A 15,593-nucleotide genomic window follows, 5' to 3' on the forward strand; every position below is an offset into this window, starting at 1 on the left:
AGATGTTCAATTTTGTCGAAAGATTTTCTTCATCAAAGGAGAAAATCTTATGGTTTTCCTCCTCTGAACTGTTAATGTGATGAATCACATTAAATTTTCTAATTTTCAAGTATCCTTTAATTCTTGGGATAAAACTATGGTGTATTAACATTTTGAATAGAATTTTTTCTCTGGTTTTAGTGTCAGGTTCTATGGTATCACAGACTGCTCTGAGGGTAATTTCTTCTTTTTTGATTCTCTGAAACAGTCATATAATTTTGAAATTTGGAATTGTCCAGTCACTAAAAGAGTATAAGAAATCATACATAAAATCGTTTGTCCCTTCCTATCATTTTTGAGGGAATATTTGATACTAACAAATCAATTTTTTATTACTATAGGACTATTTAAGATTTCTATTTCTCCTGGAACCCAATTTGATATTATTTCATCAATTTTTTTAGATTTAATGACAAGAATGTTTTTTATGATATACTCATTACCTCTTTAGTTTGTTGGATCTATAATTATATTCCCTTTTATTATCATATTTTTTTTACCTGTTCTGCTCTCTTTTTGTCTTTAGTTAATATTGCCAGAACTGTGTCTATTTTATTAGTCTTAAAAAAAAAAAATAGCCCTTGGGCTTCGTTGATCCTCCCTCATCTACCTTTATTTTCTTTTTCACTAATTTATCCTCTTTGTCTTTATTATTGACTGCATTCAGTGATCTTTATCCTGTTGTTCTTTTCCTAACATCTTTAGTTGAGCGATTGTCTCATTACTTTTTGGCCCTTTTTACTTTCTAATATAAGCATTTAAAACTATTTACTTTCTTCTATGTACTTCTTTCAATACATAGCTCAAGTTTTTAAATTAGCATATTTCATTATCATTTTTTTCTAAGTATTATTTAACTTCTATTACATTTTTAAATTGATCCATGAGCTGTGTAGTACCTTTCCAAAACTTTCCAGACACATATAGCAATTTTTACTTATCTTTTTCTTGAATTATAATTTAATTAATTGAATTGAATTGTGGTCAGAGAGCAGCTAGTATTATAGCAGTTCTCTGATCGACACTGAGACTTGCATTACAGCCTGCTACATCCTGAATTTTTATAAACATTCCATGTGCTCTTGAGAAGGAAGTGGATTTTCTAATTACTAGGTGGAGGGTTCCGCATACATCCAATAAACCAAGATTGTCACTTGTTGAAATGCTTTAAATCTTCACTGATGCTTCTGTTAGCTTGCTCTACCGCCCAGCTTACTGCCATTGCTGAAGACGTGTTGAAACCTTTTATTATGCTGGTGAATTTGGCAATTTCTCCCCATAGCCGTACCGAGGTTTGCTTTATACATTTAAGGCTTTTCTGTTAGGTCTGTATGTGTTTAGAACGGCATTGCTTCTTGGTGGACTGAACCTTTTATCATTTTATAAAGTAATGTTACGTAACAGATTACTTGTTCGTTCCCTTGTTGCAGTGTGAATCACCCCTGTTCTCCCTCAGCTGTCGGAGGCTGGGGGTGCAGTGAAGCTCAGGGATCTATTTCTTTGCACATTATTAAGGAATTTTTAAAAGTCTGGAAGTCATGATTTAAATGTTCAGCAGCACCAACATTTTCCTGGTTTCAAATGTCATAAATCCACTCTGAGGACATGCAGAGTGACAGTTCTCTGGGGCATCTCTGTCCCACACCTTCATCCAAGGATGAACTCTTCCAGACCTGTCATCTGGCCCCATGACACTGTGTCGCTCGGCTGACCAGGAGCCATCCAAGGTCCTCAGGGCAGAAGGCCATCAGGGGCTTGCCTGCTCAGGCTTCCCTAGAAGACCACCCCCTCTGAGCCCTCACCCACTGCGGGAGCCCAGAGCCCCCTTCCCTGTGTGCAGCGCTGCACTTTCCACCTCCCACCCTCTCCATCCCCCCCTCGACCCCATCAGCTGCCCTGCATCTCCTGTCTGCTCCCTCCACAGCCTGCTCCCTGATCTCCAAGGGGCTCAGCTTAACCCTTCCTGTGGTGCTCACTACAGGGCCAGGGACAGGGTAGGTGCTTGAAATGGGCACCACTTTCCCAGAATGGCAGGGCGGAAAGCGCCAGGTGGTACAGCAAGAACGATCCAAGTCCTACCTCCGTGGTCACGAGCTGTGAGGTCTTGGACCACCTTCCTCACCTCCTCCGTCCCAGTTTTCTCCCTTGTGAGATGAGGATACAATAGAGGCCAAGCATGTGAATCCCAACACATAGCAAACAACCAAAAGTTATTGCTTTAACTCCAGCCTGATGGAGAAGCAAAGGTTCCTTCTCAAGAATTGTATCTTCTGATGGGATTGTAATGAGCCTGCTAGATTGGCAGGAGAGATCCTTTAATTCTCTCAAATCCCACTGCACAGGTAGACTCTGAATTTACCTGTGGGGAGACTACACGTGTCACGAAGGGAGAGCATTTGCAGAGTCACAGATGTTAAGAAGGTAAGGGAAGAGTTGATATTTATTCAGCGTCTCCCATGCGCCGGGTATTTTCCATATGTTATGAGAGTCGGGGCTCACCAGAACCTGACAAGGTGGGTACTATTAAAATCCCCATTTTAGAGAGGAAGAAACAGCGGCTCAGAGGCCCCCACCACGCGGGTGGCAAGTGGTAGAGAGCAGAGGAATCCACACGTGTGTCCTGTGTTTGCGGTCTTGGCAGTGGCCCCGAGATGGTCCCCCGACCCCGCCTTATCACACATGGGTAAGTGTGAGCAACTGTGAGCGCCAGCATCCCTCCCCACAGCGTGGTGCCTGTAGCCCCACAGACAGCATGTAGATAGACCCTGTTTTCTCCAGTCTCCAAGGGAGCTGACCTTCACGCCAACACCCGGCACTGGGGCAGCAGAGTCAAGGTCCAGACGGTGCCGTTTCCAACAGTCATAATCGATTAAGTAGAAAGCCAGGACTTACTTGCTGGGAACTTGGGCCCCGCTGGGTCTCGGCTCCTTTCTGAGATTTGCCAGCTCTGGGGATTGAGGAGAACGTGAGAGAACAGCTGAGGAGGTGGGCTTAGCCCTGCAGTCTTATTGCCACTTCAGATCCACAAGGCCCAGCTTGTTCAGCCACATATGCTGGTTAAATATTAATTTCTAATGGTGATAAAGGTCGAGGATATCTTGAGAAGCCTACAGAGAACAGATCGTCTCAGGGTATTTAGGAAACTATCTCAGGGAATTTAGGAAACTATCCTCTACTCAAAATGTATACACATTTACTTCTATTTGCTTTTAGCATTTTATACTTTGAGATATTTACCTTTAGAGCTTTCCTCCATCTGAAATTTATTTTAGGGTAAAGTTCTAAGTTTCTCCCCATAGAGTAAGCTAATTCTTCCAACAGTATCTTTGAAAAATATTTCTGTTTCTTGAGCTTGTTGTGGTCCTGTGGAATTGTTCTTTCATTTCTGTGCCAGGGCTACGGCATTTAAACTTTATCTCTTTCCTTTTTTTAAAAAAAAATATTTTTGTTATTTTTTATTTTCTTATTGAAGTAAAATTGATTTACAATGTTGTGTTAGTTTCAGGTGTACAGCCATCTGTAAACTTTGATCACTTTCTAACGCATTGGGGTGCTTGGAAAGGGCAAGTGTTCCCTTATCAGTTTTCTTTTAATAAAAATCCTTGCTGCTTTCACATGTTTCTCTTCCAAGAGCAACTTTAAAATCATTTGTTCCTACATTCAAAAATTCTGCTGAGGTCTGGGTTGCAAGCACACTGATGCAGAGTTAAGCTGTGGGGAGCTGGCCTCTTAGGAAGTGAGTTTTCCCGTCTACAACCCCACCGTTTAACTCTGGTCATGTCCTCGTCTTAGCTTGGGCTCCCCCAGAGCTTCCCCTGAGACAAAGACTCACGTGCCAGTTGCTTGTTTAGTTAGCTGTTAGGCAGTACCAGGCTTGTTTCCAAGCCAGTTACCCCCCTGGTGGCCTGGTGGGCAGGGACCCTGCGGCAGGACTTTGGGAGCTGGGATGGGGGAGGTCCACCTGAGAGGGCTGGTTATTCCCCCTCACACCCCTCACTCAGACACAGCAAGCTCTGGTGCCCGGGGACGGCTGTGGGCAGAGTCACCAGACCCCGCGGCTGGTGCACAGAAGCGATGGATCGTGGATGGCGCCGGCCGAGGCCACTTAACCAAGTCCTGCGTCTGCAGGTCTGCGTTGGAGGCTTGTTGACGCAAGAGTGGAAGTTCTCGGTACTTTTCACTACACCATGTGGACTCGAGCTTTTCAACAGAACACATTTTCAACTGAATGCAGCTTGGAGTTAAAGAACCCCTTCTAGCGATGTCACATGTGGACACCCAGGCGTCCCCGGGAGGAGGATCTGGGTCTGTCTGGTGGGCAGAACCAGTGAAGCTGCCCCACCGCACGGGTCTTAGGAAGCCTCTTCCTCTCCCAGTGAGTTGTACGTCTCGGTTACACTGAGCAGCTCTCTACAGTGTCAAAGCCACATCATCTGGTCTGGAGGCAGGTGTAGGGACTTCAGTATTCCCACTTTGTGGAGACTGGAGCAAAGCGGGGCCCCGCAGACTTCGGTGAAGTCGGGGGTGAAAAGCCATGAGTCACACACCTGCTTAGGCCTGCCTTGTGACCGATCTGCAGAGGAGAAATGTCCTTGGAATCAAATTTTCTTGGAAAAGCCACTTTGCTTAGGAGCAGATGAGAATGTCAATTCCATACTATTTGCAGAGCAGTGTTTTGAAATTTTAATGAAGTCCAGCTTATTTTTTCTTCTGTGGATCGTGCCTTTGGTGTTGTAGCTAAGAAGTCATCACCAAACCCTCTATCCATCTAGATTGTCTCCTGTGTCATATTCTGGAGGTTTTATAGTTTTGCATTTACGTTCAGGTCTGTGATCCATTTTGAGTTAGTTTTCGTGCAGGTGTGAGGTCTGTGTCTAGATTTGTCTTTTGCAAGGGGATGTCAGTTGTTTCAGCACCGTCTGTTGGAAAGACTGTCTCTGCTCCGTTGTCTTGCGTTTGCTCCTTTGTCAGAGAGACTTGACTATTCCTGTGGGTCTGTTTCTGGCCTCTCCACTCTGTTCCGCGGATCCATTTCTCTCTGCTTTCATCAACTCCACTCGGTCTCGGTTACTGCAGCTTCAGAGGAAGTCTGAAATCGGGGGTGTCATACCTCCAACCCAGTTCTTCTCCAATTCATATGTTTTTCAAATCACTGGGATCCACCTGTCACTGGGTCATGAAACCAGTTTAGAGATCTCGTGACCAGCATCTTTAAAAAGGAAAGCAAACAGAACAGAACAGAATAGGAAAGAGGGGCCATCACACCTAACAAGAGAAATCGTGTTTCCTGAAATTTCTGTTTCGATGATGTATGGGCGTATACATACATAGACGGCAGACGCCACTAAGGATCATACGCTCTCTCTGGAGAAATAAAGGAGATGGAGATTTGTAAAATATGTGCAGGTGAGGATTCAACAGTGACCACACAAGCTGGAGGAAGCAGCTATTCCTGTAATTGTTGTTCATTTCACTTAAAAATTGACGCTCTTATGTTCCTTAGCTATTTGCAGTCTTCTTCTGTGAATTCTGGGCTTCCATTTACTGTATTATTTGTAGCTCACGAGTGACCAGGACTGGGGCTGGGAGGGGGCCAGGGCTGGCGTGCCGGTGGGGCCCGAGGGCCATGGCGGAGCTCTCTGTGGGGGCCAGTCAGCTCGGCTGATTGGAGACAAAGCCACCAGTTCAGCTGCTCTAATTATAATTAAGTTAATGCGGTCCAGTGGGTTTCATCGCATTGTATGTTTTTTTTTTTTTTTTTGGCTGAGCTGTGCGGCTTGCAGGATCTTGCAGGATCAGGGATTGAGCTTGGGCCCGGCAGTGACAGCGCTGAGTCCTAACCACTAGACCGCCAGGGAATTCCCTATTGCATTGTCTTTTTTTTTTTTTTTTAATTTGTTATTTTTGGCTGTGTTGGGTCTTTGTTACTGTGTGCGGCTTTTCTCTAGTTGCGGCGAGCAGGGGCTACTCTTGGTTGCAGTGCACAGGCTTCTTGTTGCGGTGGCTTCTCTTGTTGCGGAGTACGGACTCTAGGCATGTGGGCTTCAGTAGTTGTGGCACGTGGGCTCTAGAGAGCAGGCTCAGTAGTTGTGGTGCACAGGCTTGATTGCTCTGTGGCATGTGGGATCTTCCCGGACCAGGGCTCGAACCTGTGTCTCCCTGCATTGGCAGGTGGATTCTTAACCACCCGCATTGTCTTTTTGAGCCTCACCTAGGAGGGGGGCAGACGTGGTGTGAGTGGACTGGTTTGGCAAAGGAGGAGAGGGGTGGGTAGAGGCCACAAGAGGTCCCTGCTGGGTACACAGGTGGGCAGGTGGGAGAGAGCACAGTTCAGTCTTTTGAGAAGCCCTATCTTTGCCCAGTTACCTGACCACAGACCCAGTCGTGGATTCCGTGAAATGTAATGAAGGCCACTGTCAGGCTCTGGAGTGACTCAATACAAAGAGAGTGGCCGGAGGGCGCCGGAGGAACCCCAGTCAGAGAATCAAGAGATGAGAGGCCAGGCCTGGCCATGCCGGGAACGGCCGTGTACACCTGAACAAGCCCACCTGGGCGGCGATCGGGCTGGCATGTGGGGTGCAGGGAAAGGGCACAGCGGGGGCTGCATCACCTCCACCACGTGAGGCCAAACAGAGCCTGTCAGTGGGCAGTGAGGGGCCGGAGGCACGCGAGTCCTCCCAGGGCCAGAGCCCGCCACAACCTTCCCGGGTACGCTGGCCGTGTGCTCACTGGGTGCTCCACGGGACAGCTCAGGCCTTTTTGAATGTACTCCGCAGCCTTTCCCGCCACATTCTACCAAGACCACTACCTTAGAAGCTAAAAAGTCCCTGGTGGCTTGGGGGGGATGAAAACGCAGCAGGTGCATGGACCCTAAATTCCCGGGGCTCATGGTAAGTTGGGGACTGTCCCGTCCACCTGTGCTGGTCTACGGGCAAATGTTTTTATTGCCAAGTCGGAGATTTTAATTCTGTAGGGTTACGAGGGGCCTGAAGATATGCAGGTTCAAAGCTCCACAGGGGACTCTGATGAATGGATGGGGTGAAATCCATGGCTCTGAGCCAGTAGTGTCCTTTCACAGGTGTGTTAAGTGATTCCCCAGGACACGTTGCTAAGAGCAGGCAGAAGGCACACCTGGTTCTCTGGGCAGCTTCTGGAATTCTCCTTCCTGGTGGGAGCTGCATCGAATCATGCTTGGCCTGGTACAGAGGCACGTTTCTGTCTCCTACCCAACCTTCCGAGTCAGGACCCCTGGGAGTAAGGCCAGGAGGACGCCTGCCCTGCATCATCTTGAAGGTGTCCATTCGGGAGAGGAAATGTCAGAAACACAGGTTTGGTACAGGCCGTGCGGTCCACCCTTACAGCAGGGCTCAGCTGTCAACTCGGCACTGCAGCAGAAAACTGTCAGTGTTCCAAATGACCCTAGAAAATACCTCGATCATCCCAGAAAGTGCAGTGCAGTCATAGTTTATGTCCAATAGAAATACTGCAATAATAAAATATTAATATCATTTCACTTTTTGTACAACATAAAAAATAATGTAAGTCTCCTCCCTCCAATTAAAAACTATGCCAAGAACTGTGTATGTTTGGAGCCGGTTGGCTGGATGAACCCTGCACTGTGCCTCGGTGCACCCACAGAAACGCCAGCGCTCTTCGTCCAGGTTGGCTGTGAATTCAGAGTGTCAAGAACCAGCCCTGTCTCCCGTGTAACTGCATCTGGACCAAAGTATCTCCCAAGACGTCCCACACAGCTTGTTCCTGCTCTTGCAGAGACAGAGGTGGCTGTTTCTTCAACGCATAGCAATACAATCCTGCTTACACTTAGGGTCCGTGTGCGAACACACACGCTTTAGACACTAAAACTACATTTAGTCCGGGGAGATGCTCACAGTAATGGTGACTAATCTGGGAAAGAGAGGAGGTGCACTTCCTACCTCTGGCTCACTCCAGGAAATCTATTCATGGGATAGGTTGATATCAAATTGGGAAGTGTGTTTTTTCCCAGGGGAGCTGTGTGGGGGAGGGCTAAGCCGACATCCTCGAGTCTTGTATACAGTGTATGCGTATGATGTGAAACCGCTGCGGTTCAGTTATAATCGGAAAGCAAAGCGGACCCAAGCAAACTGGAGACAGTGGATGGTGTTGCCTTGTTGTAGCAAACGTGAAATTAGTGTGTCTTACCTGTGGGGTGGGGCAGAGGTGTCCCTTACGGGAAGGTACCCTTAGCCTTGGATCTGGAGGCGCGCTTTGCTAATTCAGAACATCACCCAGGCACAGGGAGGCTGACTCTCAAGGCAACCCTCCTCCTTCCAGCTGTACGGTTCCCACTTCTGTAACTTAGCCTCTCATTATGGGTCACCTAGCCCAACCCTGCCCAGTAAGACTTCCTGTGATGGTGGGGATGTCCTGTCACTGCACTGTCCAGTACGGTAGCCACTACCACTCGTGGCTATCGAGGACTTCAAACGTGGATAGTGCAACCAAGGAGCTGAATTTTTCATTTTATTTTTTGTTACAACTTAAATAATAGTCACGTGTGCCTAGTGGTATCGTATTGGACACCACACACCTGGATAAGGGCACACTCTCTGTCCACCTGTGCTCAGACCCGCTTTCGCCTTCATCCTTCACACACCTTCCAGACGAATCCCCCAGCTGGGCTCAGTGCTTCCCTGGGAATCTGATGCTACAGCCCTCGTAGACATCTATGCGTGTGTGTGCACGTGTGTGTGTGTGTGAGTGTAGAATTACAATGGAATTTTTTATGTTCTAAGAAACTCCGTCATAATTTTTATTTCAAATAACAAAACTCCATAGTTATAAAAATGACATTGCATAACTTGCCATAGAACAACTGAGGGGAAAAAGTTGTTCTACTGCAAATTAATACGCAATCGTTTGGGGAGATTTGTCTGAAGGTGTGGGAGGCTGAATGGGAAGAGGAGCTGGTTGGAAGATCGGAAGATCAATCTTTTTTTGTTTTTGCGGTACGCGGACATCTCACCGTTGTGGCCTCTCCCGTTGCGGAGCACGGGCTCCGGACGCGCAGGCTCAGCGGCCATGGCTCATGGGCCCAGCCGCTCCACGGCACGTGGGATCTTCCCGGACCGGGGCATGAACCCGCGTCCCCCGCATCGGCAGGCGGACTCTCAACCACTGCGCCACCGGGGAAGCCCAATCTTGATGGCTTATGTTGTCAAGGTCTTGGAGTTCACATCCGTGACCCTTTGTGCTTATTTATAAATAAATAGCGTTTATTTATTTATATCCTGCTAGCATCAGACACGACCCCTGTTTTCTTTCCCACACAAACTTCCTATAAATGACTCGGCCAAGAAGAACTCACCTTCCTCATGGAACCAGCACTGATCTTCTGTGAAGCTGCCCAAGACAAAAGGAGAAAAGAGTAGGAAAAAAAATGGTAAAGAGCATTCAGTAGAAATATATTGCCATGGAATAGATTAAAATGGCAACCAAACCTAGTATCATGAATTAAAAATCAACCATGAGTTCACCAAAGCTCAAAGCAGTGATACAGGAGATGAAGGAATATATGCAAGGAAAGCCAGCATGGCTCCGAAGAGAAATGGGAGAGAGAAAGAAACACCCTGGTAGTGGGTCCATGCTGGAAGCAGCTCAGGGAGGAACCCTCCTGCCTGGACACTGGGAGTGACCTGGACGACGGGACAGATGGTCACGCACACCAAATGGAAATGAGAATTAGAAGTTCTGAGAAAAGGGAAAGCTTATGAAAGGCAGATGACAGAGACCTAACACACATTAATTGCTGTCTTTAAAAAAAAGACCTGCAGTGATGTAACACAAATATATTTAGATGTAATTCAAGAAACCTTTCAGAGATCAAACAGGACTTGGATCTATTTATAGATTGAAAGTACACGCAGCATCCCCGGGGTGGTGGAGGGGGAATGTCACCAGTAACTCAACATGGACCCCATGCCTGTCTCGCTGTTTCCCAAAAGGGTCTGTAGTGCCCCTTCCAGCTGTGTCCTTCTTCCTAGAGTGCCCCCTGCGGGCCTGGCTGAGCTCTGCAGTCAGATTTTCCACCAGCATCTCCTGCCCTGGGTTGGTCTCAACCCACCCTGGTGAGCAGCCCCTCTTCCATGTTCCCAGTTCTGCCAAGGATGGATTTCCCACTTGTTTCCTGTCCTTCTTGTTAATGCTGTATAATTCCCAAGATGAGAAGAGTGGCTATGAGTTTACCGTTCTAAAACCCAAGGCCGTAGGATATTTTCCTGTTTACATTTCCCAAGTGAACGCTTTTATCATAAAAAATTCTTATAATTTTACAAATCACTCAAAATGGCTTCTAAAAAAACCAATAAAAAATGTGATCAAGGCAGCGAGATCAAGTTTAAAGTAAGTCGTGCCTTTGCTACGTTTTGGACCCTGGCCCAGCGTTTCCTCCCCGGGGAGGACGGGAACGGCGGGTTCTTCCTTGTCGCGCATCTCTGTACGCTGCACATCCCGCCACCGTGCGCTCTCGCCACACAGACTCTCACAGGCCTCCGCACCTGCCCTGCCCACGCCCAACCTTCCTCACGCCCCTCCACCTGCGCCCCACACGGCACGCTGGCTTCTCCTCTCCCACGCCGCGGACACACACAGCCCTTGCCACACACCCTACACACATTCACACACCAGCACCCCCACCCACACCTTTCACGAGGAGGGAGTTACGAATTATTGTTCTCGCTCTAAGGGCAGCCTGCCTTAGAGGGATGAGCTCCCCGAAACCGAGGACCCACATTCTGAAAACAAGTGATAGGAGAGTTCAAAATGCCATAGGCTGGCTCACGACAAGAGACTCTCTGCCTCGGCTGGGGTGCCAGGAGGCGAGTCAGGCCCAAGGGTGGCTTATGTGACGATGCCCTCGGACCCCCAGGTGAGGCCCTGTGGGAGCAGAGATGCAGGGCATCCATTCCCTTACTCTCTCTGCCCATTTCTTGTGTGACTGCAAAATCCAGGTTCTTGCACCGTCACTGTCTCACTGCGGTGGGAAACGTGCCATTGGAGTGAACAAATATGAGTTTTCCGAGTTTCCTGAGGTGTTTGCTACACCTGAATGGGGAGCTGATTCCTCCTGGAGCGTTCAGCGGGCTCTGTTCTTGCAGAGGAGATGCGAGGAGGGGCCCACCCGGCAGGGCCACGCCAGCCTGCACATCCCATCCGTTCCTCTGTAACTAGTTTTCGGCCAGGTTAGAGGCACGCTGTTAACATATCCTAAATCACTTCCCAAGATTTTCGTTGGCTGACCAGCCCGAGGGCTTTTAAGTACAGAAACAGACATTACAAGCAATAGAAAATGAAGAACACTGTATTTATGTTTATTTCTAATGACAAGAAACAGAACATCAGTCCCTTATTTGTACAAAAATACCTGAACGGTTCATGAGCCGAACAGCTATGTACAGAAAGGAGCAAAGCACATGGAATAAAGGTTTTGTCTCTTCAGTTAATCCCTTCTGCAATCCCTGAAAACGCCTACACATCAGGCCATCCTATGGTCACTGCAGGTGGCACTGAGACATCATAGCCCCCGGCGAGCCAGCCCCACTCCCTCAAAGGTGTGCCAATGGGTCAAACCCTCAGGTTTTAAGTGCAGAAAAGAGAAGACAAAACATCTAGACTGAGGCACATACTTCTTCAAGGTTTAGCAGACGGAAGAACGTTCTGGAACTCTAACGCATAAGGTCACAGAGCTCTCCTACTTAGCGCGAATCCCCAAAGCATTTGGCGTTTTCCTTCTCAATTCAGACCAGGTTGCTACACGGAGTTTCCATTTAGAACAGAAAATCACAGGCAGAGATTAAAAAGTCAACAGGCTCCAAAACGACCCTGAGCTGTCCCGTTTACATTCATGTCATTTAAATACAAAAATAATAGTCGAATGTCCTTCAGCCCCTGGCTGGCCTGGCTGGATGCCTGCTTCGTGCAGGGGCTGCCTGTTTGCAGGTGGATCCCCAGCTGCCCGGTACAAGGGAGGTGGCTGGGGCCCCGGGAGGGTCACTCTCTGTGACAGTTCACTGCGGCCAGGAAGTACACACAGAACTGTGCGTCAGAGTCAAGCTTTAGTTCTGCTTTTAAATAAAACGTATATTTATAAATATGCAATACTGCCGATACTAGCTGTCTATTGGAGGGGGGAGTGAGTCATCTCACTGGTGGAGACTGGTCTATGTAAACAGAAAAAAGAAATTGGAGAGGTGTTTTTTGTTGTTTTTTTTTTGTGTGTGTGTGCTTGATTTTTGTTTTTTTAAAGGTTTTACCTCCAATCGGTGAAGAGAAAAATGTCTAATGGTGTAACTGGAGCATCAGTCCCTCCAATGGAAGGAGGCTGCCAGGTATGACTTGGAGAATGACCTAATTGTCAACAGTTGGAAAGATTAACAGGCTACAGAAAAACCAAAAAAAGTGAAAAACCAAAAAATAACAACGCAATTGAGCATTCATGGTTAAAAACATGTTTTACTAAAAATGCTTCATTTGTCTAAGTAGACACTTCACGGAAAACAAGTAAGAGTGTGGCTAGTCAACTAACATACAGTGTCTATACCACAGACTGAGGTACAGCGGGTATGTGTCACTGTGTCCTAAGCCATGTGTGTCCCTTGGGAAGTGCTGCACTGGGCGGGGTCCAGGGGATCCAGTGGCCAGCAGGCCAGAGGGGCCAGGGAAGCGTGGCAACCGTGATCTGGGGAAAAGAAACCGTCCTTCACCAAGTGGTCTGCCTGCCTGTCAGGGGAGCCTTTCCTGCTCTGCAGAGACAAGGCTACCCTCACATCGGAAGACTCGGCTAAGGGGACAGGGCGGAGACGGGGACAACGCAAGCCACCGTCTGACTCAGCTCCTGGAGCGGGATGCAGAGTTGTCTTGGTAACCTGTCCTCAGCCGATACTGCCGTGAGGGATTCCTGACCTGGGCCAGCCGACGGGCCACCCACCGCCTTGCACGGGCTGGCTCGGGGCCATCGGCAGGACGGAGGCCACCAAGCAAGACCTTCCCCTACTGGGCTGCGGGGCTGCCCTCTCCAATGTCTCCATCTCTGTCACCATGGAAACCCACTCGACACGGAAGCAGACCAATCAGGTGCCACTTCCTCTTAGGTCCTCTGATCCACTGGAGGAGGGAGGGCAGCCCTGCCAGGCCAGCACCACTGCAGAGCGGGTAAGGCAGTGATGGTCCTAGAACAGGCTGGAAGGGCTGAAGCTGGGCCAGGCGGCCTGGTGTCCACCATGGGTGGGTGGTGGGTACCCACTGTGTCTCAGGCAGGCGGGCCTGCGGCCAACTACGTGGTGTTTTCCAAGGAACAAGCCACCTGCAGTGTGCAGGGCACAGCACGTGGAGTCAGGCGACCGCATGAGAAGGGCCGCCTGCCTGGCCACAGAGCATGCCACGTGCCTACCACAGGAACACCTTTTGTATCAAAAAAGCTTCCAAGGAAACTGGGGAGGGCTAGGGTGCCGGTTGCCTGGGAGTGACCTGCAGAAGGTGGGTACCACCCTCTGCAAACAGCCTCTGGGGCTACCCCTTCGCAACTGTCTTTGCATCTTGCGCAGACTGAAAAGCCACGGCCCCTCTTGCCATAAGCTGAATACAATATTGAAAACAAGGAGTGCAAAAAAGGGATCAATACAAAAAAGTAAACATGTCAGTTTTAATTGTCAAGATTATTCCAGGGCGAGAGTTCATTTCCAATCACTTCTCTCCAGCTTGTGTGCCTCCATGGCCCAGCCAAGACCATCATTCCAGTTTACTCTCGAGTCTGCTGTCTTCCGACCTCCCCGATGAGGCCAGCGAGAGGGGCGCGGCCCTGCTGGATCTGCAGCAGCAAATCATCGTCAAGTCCAACAAACCAGTCGATCGTGGTCGGTCAGCGCCGAACGCACCCAACTTGCTCCGAGCCCCAAGGTGCAGACAGATGTGTGTTCTGAACGATGCACAGACCTCTTCACTCCAGTGTCAGCGTCCTCCAGCCTGCAGCCAGGGTAGACCTGAGGTCATAAGGCTACGCGGATGCAGTGGTGCTTCAGTCTGCAAGGCAGGACCCCTTTGTTCAGCTGGTAAAAGTCAACAAGCTGGATCAGGTCAGAGAATTTGGTGTTCCCGTCGTCAAGGCTGAAGAAGGTCTGCCCATCATCCTCGCACTAGAGAGACACAAGAAGACCTGCCAAGTCAGAGGCCACAGCTCTGGGACAAAACAGTCCGCAGAGTCAGGATTAGTGCTGTCCACCCGTAGTGAGGCTCTAAGGGACACACATGGAGCTGGCGAGGTGAGCTAGAAAACCTCAGGGCAGGAGGTGAGGGGGCGAGGGGTTTGTGCTGGGTGCTGCCAGGTCCCTAAGCGGCCGGGCAGAGAAGGTCCCCTGCTCCTGAGCTGGTCATGGGCAAGAACCCCAAGCTCCTCCTGGCTCACGTGCTCATGAGGGTGAGGTTGACCAGTTAGCCTGTGAATGTCCACGCATTCAGCACACCCCATGGAGGAGGAGGGTGAGGTTGACCAGTTAACCTGTGGGTATCCACGCATACAGCATGCTCGTGTAAGAGTACACAGCCCTGGGCTCTCACAGTAGGACCCCAGGCAACCTCCTTCACCCCTCTGACGTTCACTTTGCTCTATTACAAAGCAAATGTTGGATTACTCTAAGGGATTGATGAGATCATGTAGGAGAAGAACCTGGCCCAGGTCATGGAATATCTGGTAGCTAGTTTTCTTAAAATGGAGGACATCTACAGTATCTCCCAGAAATGAATTCACATCGATTTTAACTGAATGAATTTTGAGATCAATGACTGCAATACACTGCGGTCAGGAAAGTTGCCCTGCACTGTTCACATCGAGGAAGTGAGCCTTAAACCTGTGTCGACGCATAAGCTAAGAACCACTTCTTAATCCACAAACTCGGCAGCCCCAAGCACATCCATACCCTGTCTTTAAGCCCTGAGGTTGCATTCTCGTTGCTACACTTCTCAAGTTCCTGTCCGTCTGATAATTCTAGGATTTGGGGTTATTTGGGACAATGGTATTACATATTCTGCTGGCCAGTACTTTTTCATTTTATTTCATATTTGAGGCTAAGAGAGTAACATCTGGTCAATAATATAACGCAGCAGGAAAACAAAAAGGACTGTGGATGAGGCGCTTTCCCGTGAAAAACAGTCACCAGGTTTGCTTATTACCATGTTTTGTGGAATCTGTGAAGCCTGGGCTGTAACCCACAGTCTGTCCCTCCCAGTGGTCCAGGACAGGCCACTGAGAGCTGGGAGGGTCTCATTTTCCTCGTTTATACAGTGAGGGCATCGGGCACAGCAGGAAGCGACTTCAACAGACAGTGCCAGGCAGGCTGCTTGCCCCCAGGTCACCAAAGCCAGTCCTGCCTGCCCTTCCCACTCTCGTTCACACCTCCTGTGTCTGCACGACTCTCCAGACAGTCGGTATGAAGTCCTGGGCTCAAGCACCCTTGAAAAACGCCAGGTCCCACTATGTGAAACGGATGCATTTGGTTCAAGCCTTCTCAGGCCTTCACTTTGTA

At 48.8% G+C, this 15,593-nt stretch overlaps 2 protein-coding genes across 2 annotated transcripts in view; both read right to left on the reverse strand.

Moving 5' to 3' along the window:
* DDC (dopa decarboxylase) overlaps positions 1–3,016 on the reverse strand; it is a 77,659-nt gene extending 74,643 nt beyond the window's left edge. The window contains exon 1 of the mRNA XM_024764364.1: positions 2,932–3,016. The gene's annotated coding sequence lies outside the window, so the exon portion shown is untranslated. The remainder of the gene's footprint in view (positions 1–2,931) is intronic.
* An 8,345-nt stretch (positions 3,017–11,361) lies between these two features.
* The window catches only part of GRB10 (growth factor receptor bound protein 10), a 194,245-nt gene continuing 190,013 nt past the window's right edge, over positions 11,362–15,593 (reverse strand). Inside the window, exon 18 of the mRNA XM_024764363.1 lies at positions 11,362–14,207. Coding sequence (XP_024620131.1) covers positions 14,061–14,207 — 147 coding nt within the window. The 3' untranslated portion in view covers positions 11,362–14,060. The remainder of the gene's footprint in view (positions 14,208–15,593) is intronic.

Source organism: Neophocaena asiaeorientalis, unplaced genomic scaffold (assembly GCF_003031525.2).
Source record: "Neophocaena asiaeorientalis asiaeorientalis breed wild unplaced genomic scaffold, Neophocaena_asiaeorientalis_V1.1 scaffold191, whole genome shotgun sequence".
In the NCBI taxonomy this organism is placed as follows: domain Eukaryota; kingdom Metazoa; phylum Chordata; class Mammalia; order Artiodactyla; family Phocoenidae; genus Neophocaena; species Neophocaena asiaeorientalis.